This window comes from Cebus imitator, unplaced genomic scaffold (genome assembly GCF_001604975.1).
Source record: "Cebus imitator isolate Cc_AM_T3 unplaced genomic scaffold, Cebus_imitator-1.0 Scaffold93, whole genome shotgun sequence".
NCBI lineage: Eukaryota > Metazoa > Chordata > Mammalia > Primates > Cebidae > Cebus > Cebus imitator.
Genome location: NW_016107408.1, coordinates 4,694,727 through 4,710,657, shown reverse-complemented (window position 1 = coordinate 4,710,657; position 15,931 = coordinate 4,694,727). Strand labels below are relative to the sequence as shown.

At 48.7% G+C, this 15,931-nt stretch overlaps 1 protein-coding gene across 1 annotated transcript in view; it reads left to right on the top strand.

Annotated features, from left to right (window-relative positions):
• Window positions 1-10,266, top strand: part of CD300LB (CD300 molecule like family member b) — a 14,907-nt gene extending 4,641 nt beyond the window's left edge. Inside the window, exons 2-4 of the mRNA XM_017535635.2 lie at window positions 4,954-5,283; window positions 7,340-7,424; window positions 8,115-10,266. Of these exons, the coding sequence (XP_017391124.1) occupies window positions 4,954-5,283; window positions 7,340-7,424; window positions 8,115-8,280 (581 nt within the window). The 3' untranslated portion in view covers window positions 8,281-10,266. The remainder of the gene's footprint in view (window positions 1-4,953; window positions 5,284-7,339; window positions 7,425-8,114) is intronic.
• The last annotated feature ends 5,665 nt before the right edge of the window (window positions 10,267-15,931 follow it).

Sequence of the window (15,931 nt, the reverse complement as noted above, 5' to 3'; positions counted from 1 at the left end):
ACAGAGATTTTCCAGAGTCACGTGCCCCAAAAAAAAAAAAAAAAAAAAGACCCTTCACTCTGGGATTTTGTTCACAACGAGGACATGTGGCAGGCCTTCCTGGAGAATTGACACAAAACAGGATGTTTACATCTCAGGTTCACAAAATGAAAAACCTGAAATTGAAAGAGGCTTATGCTTTTAAAAACCCTTTAGGTCAGGCACAGTGGTTCACACCTGTAATCCCAGCACTTTGATAGGCCTAGGCCAGTGGATCACCTGAGGTCAAGTGTTTAAGACCAGCCTGGCCAACGTGGCAAAACCCTGTCTCTACTAAAAATACAAAAATTAGCCAGGCATGGTGGTGGGTGCCTTAATCCCAGCTACTCAGAAGGCTGAGGCAGGAGAATCGCTTGAACTTGGGAGGCAGAGGTTGCAGTGAGCTGAGATTGCGCCATTGTACTCCAGCCTGGGTGACAGAGAGAGACTCTGTCTCAAAACAAAACAAATCAAAACAAAAGCCCTTCAATCTTTCAGCCCGTTCAACAGGGCTCTGTTCCAAGCTGACGACTGCCCTGTCATTTCCATCCCTACTGTTCCTCATACCAACTCTTGACAACACGTAGAAGCCTGATTAATAGCTCCAGCCATCATACTTGGTGGTTAGAGAAGCTCCCACATATTTTTTAAACAGGCCTCATTACACTGTGAGCCCTTTACAGCTTGAATGACTGCAGCTGGGATTGACGACACTTTATTCAATACAGCAGCATCTCTCTTCTGCTGTTAGTGATTGCTGACAAATCCAATTTATGTTTTTGTTTTTGTTTTTCGAGATGGAGTTTTACTCTGTCGCCCAGGCTGGAGTGCAGTGGTATGATCTTGGCTCACTGCAGACTCCACCTCCAGGATTCAAGTGATTCTCTTGGCTCAGCCTCCTGAATAGCTGGGATTATAGGCACCTGCCACCACACCCAGATAGTTTTTGTATTTTTAGTAGAGACAGGGTTTTGCCATGTTGGCAAGGCTGGTCTCGAACTCCTGACCTCAAGAGATCCACCTGCTTCGGCCTCCCAAAGAGCTGGGATTACAGGCATGAGCCATGGTGCCTGGCCCTGAAAGCTTTTTAGATGCTCAGGACAAGTGCAGCTGATGAGAAGGATGAGACAGTCTCAGTACCCAGCTCGAGCAGCAGTATGGAGAGGAGAGGTGGGGAGGATGCTGCTGGGCTGGGAAGACTTCTAAAGAAACCACTGCCACGATCCAGCCACAGGTGAGGTCCTGACCTGTTGATGAGCTGTCACCGACGGGGCAACCCCCAAATGTCTGGTTTTGGAGATACATCCAAGTCTTCTTTCAAATTAAAAAATAATAATTTTTTAGACAGTGTCTCACTTTGTCACCCAGGCTGAAGTGCTGTGGTGGGTGATCATAACTCACTGCAGCCTTGAACTGTCAGGCTCAAACGATCCTCCTACTCAGCCTCCCAAGCTGCTGGGACCACAGGCATGCACCGTCACTCCCGGCTAATGTTTTATCTTTTGCAGACACAGCGTTTCACCATGTTTCCCAGGTCAGTCTAGAACTCCTGGGCTCAGGCGATCCTCCTGCCTCAGCCTCCCACAGCGCTGCGATTACAGGCATGAGCCACCTTGCCCAGCCTACACACATTCAAGTCCCATTTGTTTTTGTTTGTTTATGTTTTAGACGGAGTTCCATTCTGTCACCCAGGCTGGAGTGACAGAATGGCTCTTCAAGGTAGAGAGTGGCATGACTGTTTCACGAATAAGGAAGTGACACTTGCAGAGGTTAAGCAACTCTGCCAGGGTTTCCCAACTAGTTCAGGGTCATCACGTCTTTCTGCATTCAAAGCTCTCACCCCCTCTGCTGTCATGCTGTTCTGTGGTCTGCGATGGCGGAGACTGAAAGAAGAAGAAGAAAATCTAAGGAGCATCTCTAGGGTAGAGCTGACTAAGCTGGCTATTAATCAGCTGTGGGGGCTGAAGGAGAGGACAGCATTGAAGAATATGCCAATGGTAGGCTGGGTGGTGAAGCTGCTGGTTAGAATTGCCACCTGACCTTCTGATTCTCTGAAGAGATTCAAGTTGGTTCTGCTGATTGAATGCTGTGTTAATTTCCAGCTGCTGTAACAAATTAACACGAACTCTGTGGCTTAGAACTGCAGAAATTCATCATCTCATTGATGCTTCTGAAGACCAGAGTCTGGCATGGTCTTACTGGTTAAAATCGAGGCGTAGAGTTGCATTTCTTTAGAGCAGTGGGGTCCCCAACCTTTTTGGCACTAGGAACCAGTTTCGTGGAAGACGAATTTTTCCACAGACCAGGAGTGGGGTGAGGATGGTTTGGGATGATTCGAGAGCATTACACTTACTGTGTGCTTTATTTCTATGATCATTGCATTGTAATATATCATGAAATAATTACACACTGCACCATAATGTCAGTCAGTGGGAGCCCTGACCTTGTTTTCTTGCAATGGTCCCATGTGGGGGCAATGGGAGACAGTGACAGATCATTAGGCATTAGATTCTCATAAAGTGTGCAGTGTAGGTCCCTCACACACGCAGTTCACAATAGGGTTCACACTTCTGTGAGAATCAAATGCTGCCACTGATCTGGAGGTGGAGGTCAGGTGGCAATTCTAACAAGGGGGAGCGGCGGTCAATACAGGCGAGGTCCTGACCTCTTGATGAGCTGTCACTGAGAGAGCAAGCCCCAAATGCTTCGCTTGCTCGCCCGCCGCTGACCTCCCGCTGTAAGGCCAGGCTCTTAACAGGCCATGGACCAGTGCCAGTCTGTGATCTGGGGTTGGGAGACCCTATTCTGCAGGCTCTAGGAGAGAATCTGTTTCCCTGCATTTTCCAGCTTCTAGAAGCCATCTGCTTTCCTTGGCCTATGGCCCCTTCCTCCTCTTCAAAGCCAGCAACAGACCAACTTCCAATCAGACTCTGCTTCAACCCTCTTTCACTTAGAATATCCAGGGAGGTGATCCAGGATACCCTTCCTGTCTCAAGGTCCTTACCTTCATCACATCTGCAGAGTGCCTCCGGCCATGTTTGGGGGACATACTGGCAGGTTCTGTGTATGAGGATGCCAACATCTATGGGGGACAGTATTCTACCAACCACGAATGCCAAGTTCAAGAAAGCTAAAATAGCTTCAGGGGGAGAAGGCCCAAGGTGTGAGGAGGCAGCGTCGGCCTAGGGAGGTAGACCTGATTCTCCTGGTCTCCTGCAGAGACCCCCCAGCCTGGGCCTGAAGCTCTGAGGCCAAGAGACAGTCAAGAGAGGCTTCCCCAGTGAGTCTCTGCCCTTGTATCCACTTCTCTGTGATCAAGAAACTTGTGTCATTGCCAAGGAAATAGCCTGCCTGAACACAGCCTAGCTGGAGTCAATCATCGGAGGCAGGAGCAGCGTTTGATTAGGCTCACCTCTCACCTGTTCAGCTTGCATCAATCCTTTGCTAGATTTTCCACATCCAATCCCCCACTAGAAGAAAACTCAGGGTGGGAGAGTGTGGGAAGCAGAAAAGTCCCTCTTTAAAATTTCCTTTCTTGTTAAAGGATAAATTTGCTAGTAACTCTGTGTTAAGCCCTATCCTATGTAGCTGTTAGACGTGCCATGCTTACAGGCACGTAGTACATTATATGTCCTTGTACTTTAACCAAGACATCTGTGCTGGTCGAGCTCACAGGCATGTCCCAGCTCGCCATTACTTTTACCTGTTTAGAAAAGTTTTAAGTTGTTAGCCAATTGGGTTTTAGTTTAGATTGTGAGGTCTGGCTACAGCCAATGGAGATCAGACACAGCAGGAAGGACAACCCCAAATGCATAAGAGATAAACATGTCTGCTTTTCCTTTGTTCATTATACTCTCGTGGCAAGATGGCTAGCAAGAGTACACTTCTTGCAGTCCAGGAAGTAAGAATTGCTCGCTGAAAGATCCTTTGTCTCCGTGCTGATTTTTCTTTGTGGCACCGAGCATCTGTTTCCAACAGAGAGGAAGTGCATTCAGTTCTGCAATGAAGGAATTTGGGGTGGAGACCTCCAGCGTGTCTTTATAAATGGCGGGCTAGCTAAGGGGAGTCTGAGCTACAAATATGGATTTGGGAGTCATCAGGAAACAAGTCATCATTAAAGCCATGGAAATGGAGAGACTCCGTCCATGGAGGCTTGTAAGGTGAGACAAGATGAAGGCAGGAGAGGGAACCCTGGGTACCCCCTCAGAGTGCTGAAGTCAGCTCACACTGGCTCACAGGAGCTGGTTTGGGACACCTTTTCCCAGCTCTGTGTCCAGGGACATCACATGGATAGCCTGACATCTGCCACTGTGGGAGTATTTACACTACAGAATTTGGCAAATATTAAAACCAGAGGTATTTTTTTTTTCTTTTTCTTTTTTATCGAGACAAGCGTCTCAATCTGTTGCCCAGGCTGGAGTGCGGTCCTGAGATCTCAGCTTATTGCAGCCTCCGCCTCCTAGATTCAAGTGATTTTTCTGCCTCAGCCTCCCACGTAGCTGGGACTGCAGGTGACTGCCACCATGCCCAGCTAATTTTTGTGTTTTTGGTAGAGACGGGGTTTCACCATGTTGGCCAGGCTGATCTTGAACTCCTGATCTCAGGTGATCTGCCTCCCTTGGCCTCCCAAAGTGTGGGATTACAGGTATGAGCCACTGCACTCAGCCTGAATACCAGATATTTTTTCCCCCAGAGGGCTGGTTGTTAAATATTTGGCTCTGATGAGAATAGCATGGAAAGGACAAGGAAGGAAGGTTGTAGGAGACCATGGTGTCACATGCTAATCAGGTCTAGAAGCTGGTGGGGGCTGGACTGAGGGGGAGGTGGGGATGAGGAATTGGCTGAGCTAGAGACACATCTGGGACTCTCATTCAGTCCGTGAACCTCAAACTGGCTCAGACAACAGGAGCTGTATCTTGGGATTCTGTTTTCCAGGCTGTTTCTCCATCCACAGCCAAGAGTCCGTGAGAGGCCCAGAGCACGGGTCCGTGAGTGTGCAGTGCCACTATCAGCAAAGATGGGAGACCTATGTCAAATGGTGGTGTCGAGGGGTGCACTGGGATTCATGCACTATCCTCATTCAAACCAGAGGGTCAGAGCAAGAAGAGAAGAGGGGCCGTGTGGTCATCAAGGACAATCAGAGAGACCACGTGTTCACTGTGACTATGGGGGGGCTCAGGCGAAACGACACAGACATTTACTGGTGTGGGATTAAGAGACGAGGAACTGACCTTGGGACTCAAGTGAAAGTGATCGTTGACCCAGGTAAGAACTTTCTCATCTACATGAGGAGGCCCTAGAGCTCAGGACTGGAAAAGTCAGTGCTCTTACCTAGGAGCCTAAGAGAGAGACAGATAGACAGACAGATGACAGATGGAAGGACTGGGAGGGAGGTGAGAGAAACGAAGGGAGAGTGGCAGCCAGCATCGCTCTGCTGTCTCAGTCCCTGAGGTCTCCCCAAGAAATCCAGGTGTCGTGTGGCAGGGCTGGAAGGGTTTGGAATGGGAGTGTGAGTGTGGACCTCAGCTTTGGTGACTCGTGGCCCAGCCCTGCTTATGACATGGGAGGTGGAGGACCTAGAGCAGCCCAGAGGGTCCTAGTTTGAGTCCCAAGAACTGCACCAACCCAGAGTAGCCCTGGGCATCTTACAATGCCCTCCTCTCTGGGTCCCAAGCCACTGGTCTGCTACTTTATCTGGCTGTGTAAGATGAGCATGGGGTAAGGAAGCTCATGGAGGTGCATGAATGACAGTGGACTCTTTAAAGCAAAAAGATGGCTTCAATCATGGGCAACGTCAGGGATCTCTCTGGCTGCCCTGGTGTCTCCTCCATGCCTCGGACTCCACTCACAGAATCTGGGGTCTTCCTGCTGTTGTTGGAGTCTGGGAAACAGCCCTCCAGCCGCACTTCCACCCACACACCCATGCTCAGTCCTTTGTCAGCTCAGTGTCCACTTGGGTCCATTTGGTGGTGATATGCAAATAGACAATGGTGGCATTAGAACAAGCCTGTGTACTGTTGGGGTTGGTACCAAAGAGGCACACGGACACAGTGGCTGCATCTGGGTAAAGAGGAGTCCAGGAAGAGTCAACCAAGACTTCCTCAGGGCTGCCAAGTAGAGGAGGGCTAGAAGATCTACAGGGGCAGAGAGGGGATCGAGCAAGACATGCAGGCAGTACAGAGAGACAAAAAACCACGGCCAGTGTGGAGCTTTAGGGAGACAGACATTCAGGAGTCTCAGGTCAGGGACTTACAGGGGCATCAGCCTGTAAGACGATCAGGGGCTTCACAGCAACTGTTGTGACCAGAATTATCTGCAGCTCAGACAGGAGCCTACCTAGCATGGCCATACCCTGGGCTGTTTTGTTGTTGTTGTTTGTGTTTTGTTTTGAGACAGGGTCTCACTCTGTAGCCCGGGCTGGAGTGCAGTGACCTTGACTCACTGCAGCCTCGACCACCTGGGCTCAGTGGATCCTTCCACTTCAGCTTCCTTAGTAGCTGGGACTGCAGGTGCACATGACCATGCCTGGTTCATTTTCTATTTTTTGTAGAGATGGGGTTTCACCATGTTGCCCAGGCTGGTTTCGAACTCCTGGCCTCAAGCGATCTGCCTGCCTTGGTCTTCCAAAGTGCTGGGATTACAGGTGTGAACCACTGCGCCTGGCCAGCCTGGGACTTTTGGGAAGAATTTGCTGGGGCCGAGGACAGAAATAAAAGATCACTGGTGGGTCATGGATATTCAGTGCTGGGCTGGCCTCAGGGGCCCCCGGCTGAACTGTCCCCAACAAATTGCTTATATAGTTGCTCCTAAGAATGTTCCATTCCTCACAGTTGCTGTTTACCATTTAACTGGAGTGTACCCTTTTCTTCATGAGCCTTCTGGAATCCCCTTTCTCTTTTCTGGACTACCCCAATTTCTAAACAGCCCATTTCCAGAATCTTCTCTCCTTAAGTCCTGCTCAGGCACCACTCCAGTGGAAAAGACCTGAGATTTATTTCCCCATCCAATAGTCCCACTTATAGGATAGGTGGAAAGAGAGTATGAAAAAGTCTCTCTCTCTCCCAGAATACATTACAGTGCTTACTCCTTTTTAATTTTTAATTGTTCTTGCCACACCTGAAAATGATGGGAAAAAAATGTCTCTGTGTTGAGATCGAGGTGACTCAGTAGTAGTTTGAGGGGCTGTAGCAGGAGAGGAAACTCCTCCTACTACAGGGCAAAGGGTCTTCTGGTGAGGGCTGGCAGGGTTGGGTGACTTCGTGACCCCTGCATGAGCTCCTAGCTGTGCCAATAACCCGCAGCTGACTTTGCCTGTGTCTAGTGGGAGCAGCTTCTACACCAGCAAGCTCGTCTTCCAAATTGACTACCAACAGGAATATGAGCGTGTTCATCAGCTCCCACAAGAGGTGAGTCATGTGGGACCCCTACCGGGGGTCCCTGCCCCTACCTGGGGTCCCTCCTAAGGGGAAGCCAAGCCTGGGAACACCTCCTGCCTGTTACCAAATGCCAGCAGCTGCTCTAGCCAGAGTCAAGGCCCCAAGCCAACCCTCCATCTCTCTCCTGCCCTCATTACTGCAGTTCACCATTTCCCTACTATAGCTCTCACCAGAAAACTGCTCTGCAGAGCCCTTCTTGGTGAGCATCATCCGTCCAGTCAATCGGTCAACCTTGCATTGGTGGCCTCATGGGTGCCAGGGGGAGATAAGAAACCACCCTCCATGGTGCAAGACATCAAGAGACACAGAGCAGGAAGGGTGATTTACCAACCTGGAGCTGCATTAGCAGGAACAGAGGCAGGAAAAACAACCTGTATTTGGTGACCTCTGGTGCTTCTGTTGAGCTGAGACGTACTTTGAGCAAAAAGGGTCCCAGAAGGTGACATTAGAAAGGTGACATTTGCTCTGTGCAGAACCAGCCAAGGTGACTGTCAGAGGAGCTCTTGAGATTGAACCAAGGAGGAGATTTATGGGGATCTTTAGAATGAAGCTGCCTGGCCCAGGGTCACAGGCTTTGGCTGGTGGCTCACAGGATCAGGGGAGGGGAGTGATGTGGCCTTGGGAGGCCCAGGGCTCTGACCACTGTGTCCCCTTCCCCAGGACCCACTACGTGCTCCTGGTATTTGTGAAGGTGCCCATCTTGCTTATCTTGGTCGGTGCAATCCTCTGGTTGAAGGGGTCTCAGAGGGTCCCTGAGAAGCCATGGGAACAACCTATCTATATGAACTTGTCCTCTAAACATCCAAACAAAGACATGGCTGCTTAGAGAGATGGATCTGCAGAGCCTTCCTGCCCTGGACTGCATTTCCAGAAGAGACCTGGACTGTGGAAGAAACATCTCTGAGTCCTTGGGATGCAGCCACTGAGATGGAGCCCTGGGCCTCCACCCTGGCCTTGGAGCTGGTGGGTACCTCCCTGTTCTGCACAGTTTAGGGACTTAGCTGGGGCCTCTCCTGAGCCCCCATCGCCTCCTGGAGTGTCAGCACCTGCTTTCTTGGTCAGGAGCTGTAGAGATGGAGCTCAAGCAGTAGACGACTGTGTCCCTACTGCTGGAATAACTTGGGCACAGAGCCTGGGGCCAAAATACAGAGAGAGGTTGGAGGAGACTCCCCAGCCCTAGACTTCCATCATTCCAGAGCCCAGCTCAACACCGTCTTTGCCTGAGAGACTGACAGATCTGTTTTTAAAAAATATTTTTCCTGGTAAAGTTGGGTTTTGATGACTTGTGTTCATAGGAAAACTGACTGATCCCACACACAAGGAGGGTGATTCTGGGCTGAGTTCCTGGTTCTGGGGCACGAAGGGCTGGACGGACCCTCTCCCCTGGGAGGACATGGCTCTGAGCCCACAGGGCTGAGGAGGCAATGGGAGCCTCCCTGGCCCACACTAATACTTAGCTTCCTCCTTCTCCCTCCTCCTCCTCCTGGCCCCACAAGCTCCCTGGCCACTCCCCCACCTCCAAGGGGCTGCAGCTTGGGAGCCTCCTCAGCACGACAGCTCGGGCCTCCTCCCCAAAGAGGCTCTTGGGCCTCGAGAACCACCTCCAGGTGGGGAGGGCAGTAATGAAAACTGTCGCAGGAAATGGCGCCCTCCCTTTTCAGTGATGTTGAAATCATGTTACTAATGAAAAGTGTCCTAGGGAAGTGGTGCTGTCTCCTCACGTGCCTCACCCACTGCAATGACACCCTTGAATAGGGTCACTTTGGCTGTATGGATGACGGACTCCCACACCAAAGGGACCTTCACTTCTTAGGAAGAGAACCAGCCCCATGTGAGACTTGCTCCCGCCCCCAGCTGCCCACACACAGACACACCACACATGTTGGGAATGCTGCCCTTTGGACACCCATGAGGATGCCTCCATCCTGCCCTTGGTTCTAATAGGGATCCCTGACTGCCAGCAGTGGATAAAGGAGAGGGGGCCCTTTGGTCCTTAGCATGGCACCTGGAGCCTCCGCTTCCCATTGAGACTCTGTAATCCCCCCTTGTTGTCCTTCATCCAAAGGGAAACTTTCTCTGATTTTGAACTGAATTTAGGACTCTGGACATGATGGGCCTAAAAATTCCATAATGGCCAGAGAGGAGACTTCAAGCCAGGCTAAGACCCCCTCACTCATTCTGTGGGGACTGAGACCCACAGTCCACCAGCCCCAGGGCCCTGCCTTCTGGAATGCTTTCCTGGATTCAGCCTCCTGAAGATCCAGCCAGACCCAGGAAGGATGCCACTGCTCTGCCAATGAATCCCTCAATCTTCTTGGAGCTAGCTGGGTTATTATTCTTGTGGGTCCATCAACAAGAATCCACTGAAGCAGAGTAGGCATCTGTTGCCGTCTGCCCAACTACCAGCCACCACACACGCCCTCGCACCAGCACCCCATGTACACGTTTCTAGGAAACATCCCTTGGGGTTCCAACGCTAGCTGACAGGCAAGGCTGGCCTAATATGCCCTTTCTCTAGGGTAGGGAAAAAGACGGAAAGTCAATAAATGAGCTGCTAGTGCTGGCATTGCATTTTCCAGCCAATGCATTTCAATCAGGAGCCTGGAGCCAAGCCCTCATGCCCTTAAATAGCCACGGACCATGAGGATTTGTCATATGCTGATTTTCACACTTATGGAACCAAAAGTTAGTGACAGGCCGGGCATGGTGGCTCCCACCTGTAATCCCAGCACTTTGGGAGGCTGAGACAGTTGGATCACCTGAGGTCAGGAGTTCAAGACCAGCCTAGCCAACACGGCGAAACCTCCGTATCTACTAAAAATACAACAATTAGCTGGGTGTGGTGGCACACACCTGTAGTCCCAGCTACTTGGGAGGCTGAGGCAAGAGGATCACTTGAACCCGAGAGGCGGAGGTTGCAGTGAGCTGAGATCGTGCCACTGCACTCCAGCCTGGGTGACAGAATGAGACTCCACCTCAAAAAAAAAAAAAAAAGATAGTGGGCAGCTGTTGCTCTCTTGCTCTTTGAAGAGAAAAGCACAACTTCTTCTTCCCTGTGGGGCCCTTCCCACAGGCTTTTACTTCTAAACAACTGCACAGCCACAGAGGAAGTTCAGAGCCAAGGGCAGCTGGCCAGGGGCAGTAAAGAGATAGCAGTGGGAAGGCTCTCACAAGGGACATGGGTTCCTTCTTCTTCCCCTTTTTAAAAATTGTGGTTAAAAATGAACAAAGAAAAAACACCTAACATGAAATCTGCCCTCTTAACAAACTCTTAGATGTGCAGAACAATATTCCTGATTATATGCACATTGCTGTACAGCAGAATTCTAGAACTTTTTCACCTTGCATGACTAAACCATGCCCATTGAACAACAGCTTCCCCTTCTCACTCCTCCCCCAGCCCCCAGCTACCACTATTTTACTTTTTGCTTCTATGAGTTTGATTAGTTTAGCTACATCATGTAACAGAACCATGCAGTCTTCATCCTCCTGTGTCTGTCTTATTTTGGTTACTATAATGTCCTCAGGATGCATCCATGTTGTTGAATATGGCAGGATTTCCTTCTTTGTTAAGGTTGAATAAAATTATAGTCCACTGTAGGATAAATAATGTGTGGCATATATACATAGTGGAATACTATTTAGCCATAAAAAGGAACAAATTCGGCCGGGTATGGTGGCTCATGACTATAATCCCAGCATTTTTGGAGGCTGAGGTGGACGGATTATGAGATCAAGAGATTGAGATCATCCTGGCCAACATGGGGAAACCCTGTCTCTACCAAAAATACAAAAATTAGCTGGGCCTGGTGGCTTGCGCCTGTAGTCCCAGCTACTTGGGAGACTGAGGCAGGAGAATTTTTTGAACCTGGGAGGCAGAGGTTGCAGTGAGCTGAGATCGCACCACTGCACTCCAGCCTGGTGACAGAGCAAGGCTCTGTCTCAAAGAAGAAGAAGAAGAAGAAGAAAAAGAACAAAACTCTATAATTCTATTGCTTGCAGCAGCATGGATGAGCTTAGAGGACGTTCTGTGAAGTGAAATAAGTCAGGCACAGAAAGAGAAACACTGCATATTCTCAAGTTGACCTCAAGACACAGAGAGTAGAGCAGTGATTATTAGATGTAGGGAAGCATGTTGAGGGTTAAGGGATAGCCAGAGATGTGTTAACAGATTCAAAAGTACAGCTGGATAGGTGGAATAAATCCTTGTGTTCTATAGCACTAGAGGATGTCTATAATTGTCAACAATTTATTGTATATTTTCGAATAGCTAAAAGAGTAGATTTTGAATGTTTCCAACACAAAGAAAAGTGAGGTGATGGCTGTGCTAATTACCCTTCTTTGATCATTACACATTATATACATGTATCGAAATATCACAATGTAGCCCATAAATACGTCTGATTATGCATCAATTAAAAATAGTAATAATTTTTAAAAAGAAAAGAAATAGAAGAAAAAACTGTGTTCTCACCCTGCTTTCAGGCACATCACAAAATATTTTTTTCTCATCCCCTCCCTAAAATATTATTCCATTGTGTATTAGCCTGTTTTCATGCTGCTCATAAAGACATACCTGAGCCTGGGCAATTTATAAAAGAAAGAGTTTTATTGGACTTACAGTTCTACAGGGCTGGGGAGGCCTTGTAATCATGGTGGACAGCAAGAAGGAGCAAGTCACATCTTGCGTGTATGGCAGCAGGCAAGGGGAGAGCTTGTGCAGGGAGACTCCCATTTATAAAACCATCAGATCTCGTGAGACCCATCCACTATCACGAGAACAGCAAGGGAAAGACCCGCCCCCATGATTCAGTCATCTACCACCAGGTCCCTCCTACAACATGTGGAATTAAGAGAACCATAGATGAGATTTGGGTGGGGACACAGAGCCAAACCATGTCACATTGCATGTACGTATCATGGTTTCTTTATCCATTCATCCACTGATGGACATTTAAGTTGTTTCCATCGCTTGGATATTGTGAATAATGCTGCTTCCAGTGAACACGGGCATGCAGATACCACTGTGTGATGCTGTTTTCAGTTCTTCCGGATAAATACCAGAAGTGGGGCTACTGGATCATGTGACAGTTCTATTTTTACTTTTTTTTAGAAACATCTATACTGTTTCCCATAACAGTAGCTGCACCATTTTACCCTCCCACCAACAGTGCACGAGGGTTCCAGTTTCTCCACATTCTCACCAGCATTTGTTGTTTTCTATTGTTTTTCTACATGTATGTGTATATATACACATGTATATACATACATACATATGTATACATACATATATACATATTCACACCTGTTAGAATAGCCATTGTGTGTACATATATGTATACATATGTGTATTTATGTATATACATGTATATATGTGTATATGTGTATATATGTGTATATACACATATGTATGCATATATGTACACACACACAATGGCTATTCTAACAGGTATGAAGTGATATCCCATTGTGGTTTTAATTTGCATTTTCCTGATAATGAGTGATGTTTAGCAGCATTTCATGTATTTGTTGGCCATTTGTAAATTTCCTCTGGAGAAATGTCAAGTCCTTTGCCCGTTTCTTAATCGGGCTTTCTTTTTTTCTTGTAGAGTTGTAGGAGTTCTCTCTATATTTGGTATATAATTCCTTATCAGATATGCAATTTGCAAATATTTTATCCCATTGTGCGAGCTGCCTTTTATTCTGTTGATATTGTCACTTGGTGCACAAATTTTAAGGTTTTAGCCAGGCACGGTGGTTTGCACCTGTAATCCTGGATCATTTGAACTCAGGAGTTTGAGGCTGCGATGCACCATGATCACGCCTGTAAACAGCCACTGCATTTCAGCCTGGGCAGCATAGCAAGACCCCCATACCTAAAAAAAAAAGATATTGGTCAAAAATACATATTTTAAATTTTCATGAAGCTCCGTGTGTCTGTTTTGTTGCTGTTGTCTGTGCCTTCAGCATCATGTCTATGAAATCATGGCAAATCCAATGCTGTGAAATGGTTGCCTTGTGTTTTCTTCTAAGAGTTTTGTGGTTTTAGATCTTACATTGAGGTCTTTGATCCATTTTAGTTAATTTTTGTCTATGGTATGAGGGAAGGTTCCAATGTCATTCTTTTGCAGATGGATTTCCAGTTTTTTAATTATTACTATTTTTAAAAAAAACATTTCCCTTACTCACAAGTAGGTAGCTTCTAGTCCAAGATTTTATCTGGGAGGTAGCACCTTTGAGTATTCTGACTGTAAGTGGAGTCTCAGGCACGGTGCCCCACTTGGGGTGGTCTAACCCTATTGTACCCCTGAACCCTGCAGTCCATCCTCTAAATACTGGCCTCTCTGTAAGGTCATTTGGCTCCAGGCAGCCACTGCTTCATCTCTGGTTTCACTGTCAACTGCTCGTTTGAGGCTTTTGGTTGGTTTGTTTGGCCTTGGCAGTGTCCTTGGGGTTGGTTGATGCAAGTTCCTTCTTGCTCTCTGGTCACGGCCTCAGCACTGTCTTCATTCTAAGGCTGGTTCTCTTCCTGGCCCCCAGGAAGTAGGCAGCAGACAGAGATCACACCCAGACACCAGACATAAGGGCATCTGAGGAAGAAAGCCAGACCATTCCTCCCAGATGTTTCCCAGAGCCCTCACCCCCATCATGTCCCCTCAATGTCTCATTGGGTACTTCAGACTCTGGTGACCACCCTTAGCTTAATCACTGACAAGGTGATTGGGACCACCTTGCAGCTGGGACCATCCTCCCCTGATTCACATGTGGAAGGGTGGACGCCCAGACCTGGTGGTGGCTCCATCCTGGAGTGGAGTTGGGTAGGAGACGACCAAAACACCTGCCGCAGAAGTCTTGCTGGACCCCCCTCTGTTCTAAGCCTCCTCTTGGGTCTTTCTGGACCCCTATGCCTCTGTCTCTGTGAATACAACAAGCTCCTGCCCTCACACCCACTCCTGAGGCAGGTTGGAGGGGTCTCTGTGGGCTGTAGCGTCAGGAACTTGACCCTTTCTCTCCCTCCCCACCGGCAACTTTCTTTCTGCAAACAGAAGGCTCCAGGAGGACACAGCCTCCTCACAGCTGAAGTTCTGTGCAAGCCAGCATCCCTCACCATCATCCTTTTGTCTCAGGACAAACCCAGGCAACAATGCCACTGGCAGAAAAAAAAAAAAAGGTTCCGTGGTGGTTAATACTGAATGTCAATTGATTGGATTGAAGGATACAGTCTTGTTCCCAGGCGTGTCTGTGAGGGTGTTGCCAAGCGAGATAATGTGTAAGTCAGTGGACTGGGAGAGGCAGACCCACCCTCAATCTGGGTGGGCACCGTCCAGTCAGCTGCCAGCATGGCCAGAACAAAAGCAGGCAGAAGAACATGGAAAGGCTAGACTGGGTGAGTCTTCCGGCCTCTATCTTTCTCCCGTGCTGGATGCTTCCTGCCCTTGAACATCGGACTCCATGTTCTTCAGTTTCTGGACTCTTGGACTTATACCAGTGATTTGTGGAGGTTCTTGGGCCTTCGGCCACACATTGAAGGTTGCTCTGTCAGCTTCCCTGCTTTTGAGGTCTGGGGACTTGGACTGGCTTTCTGGTTCCTCAACTTGCAGACGGCCCATTGTGGGACTTTACCTTGTGACCGTGTGAGTCCATTTTCCTAATAAATTCTCCTTCACATATATATATATCTCCTATTAGTTCTGTCCCTCAAGAGAACCCTGACTAATACAGGTACTAAAGTTTATTCAGCTGCCAGTTTCTGTCCTTAATCTATGTTTGCCAGGGAACAACTGGCCCGCAAATACTCATGGGCTTTTCCTTGGCTCTCCTCCCTTACGTATTCACGAGTGGGTAGTTTCTAGTCCACCATTTTACCTGGGAGGTGTCGCCGTTGAATATTCTGGGTGTAAGTGGAGTCTCAGACACGGCTGGCTCCCCACTTTGGGTGGCATCAAGGACACACCCAGGGAGAGAGTGTCTAACCTCAGGGTATCCTCGGGGGCACCAGTCAAAGAGAGATGGGGCCACAGGCCTGAGAGCAGGAAGCTGCAGCATTCTCCAAGGCACGCTCAGGGTCTGCAGTCAGGAGGTCCCCGGTATGTGCGTGTAGAATCTAGGGTGACCCTTTGACAGAGATGCCTCATCAAGCCTTTGTTTCAGAGACATTGTTCTTCATCCATTAATGATCGGCCATTTATCATGACGCAAGAGGAGGCAGAGAAAAGACGGGGTTCCGGCAAGGCCAGAGCAGCCACAGATGGTGAACGATGCCACCCAATATCTGGCTCCCAAGTTTATGCGGGAAGAAGGGGACGTTTTGTGTCTTCTGGGGTGTCCTTGGGTGATGTGTCCCTGTGGTGGCCCTTGGTGTGCGGTGATAAGCCACCTGTAGCAGTCAGCACTAGGAAACCCCAGTAGGGACTGTGTTACCAGCGTGGCAGAGAGTCAACAGCCTCTCCCTTGCTTGGTGAACAGGTGCTTCCCTG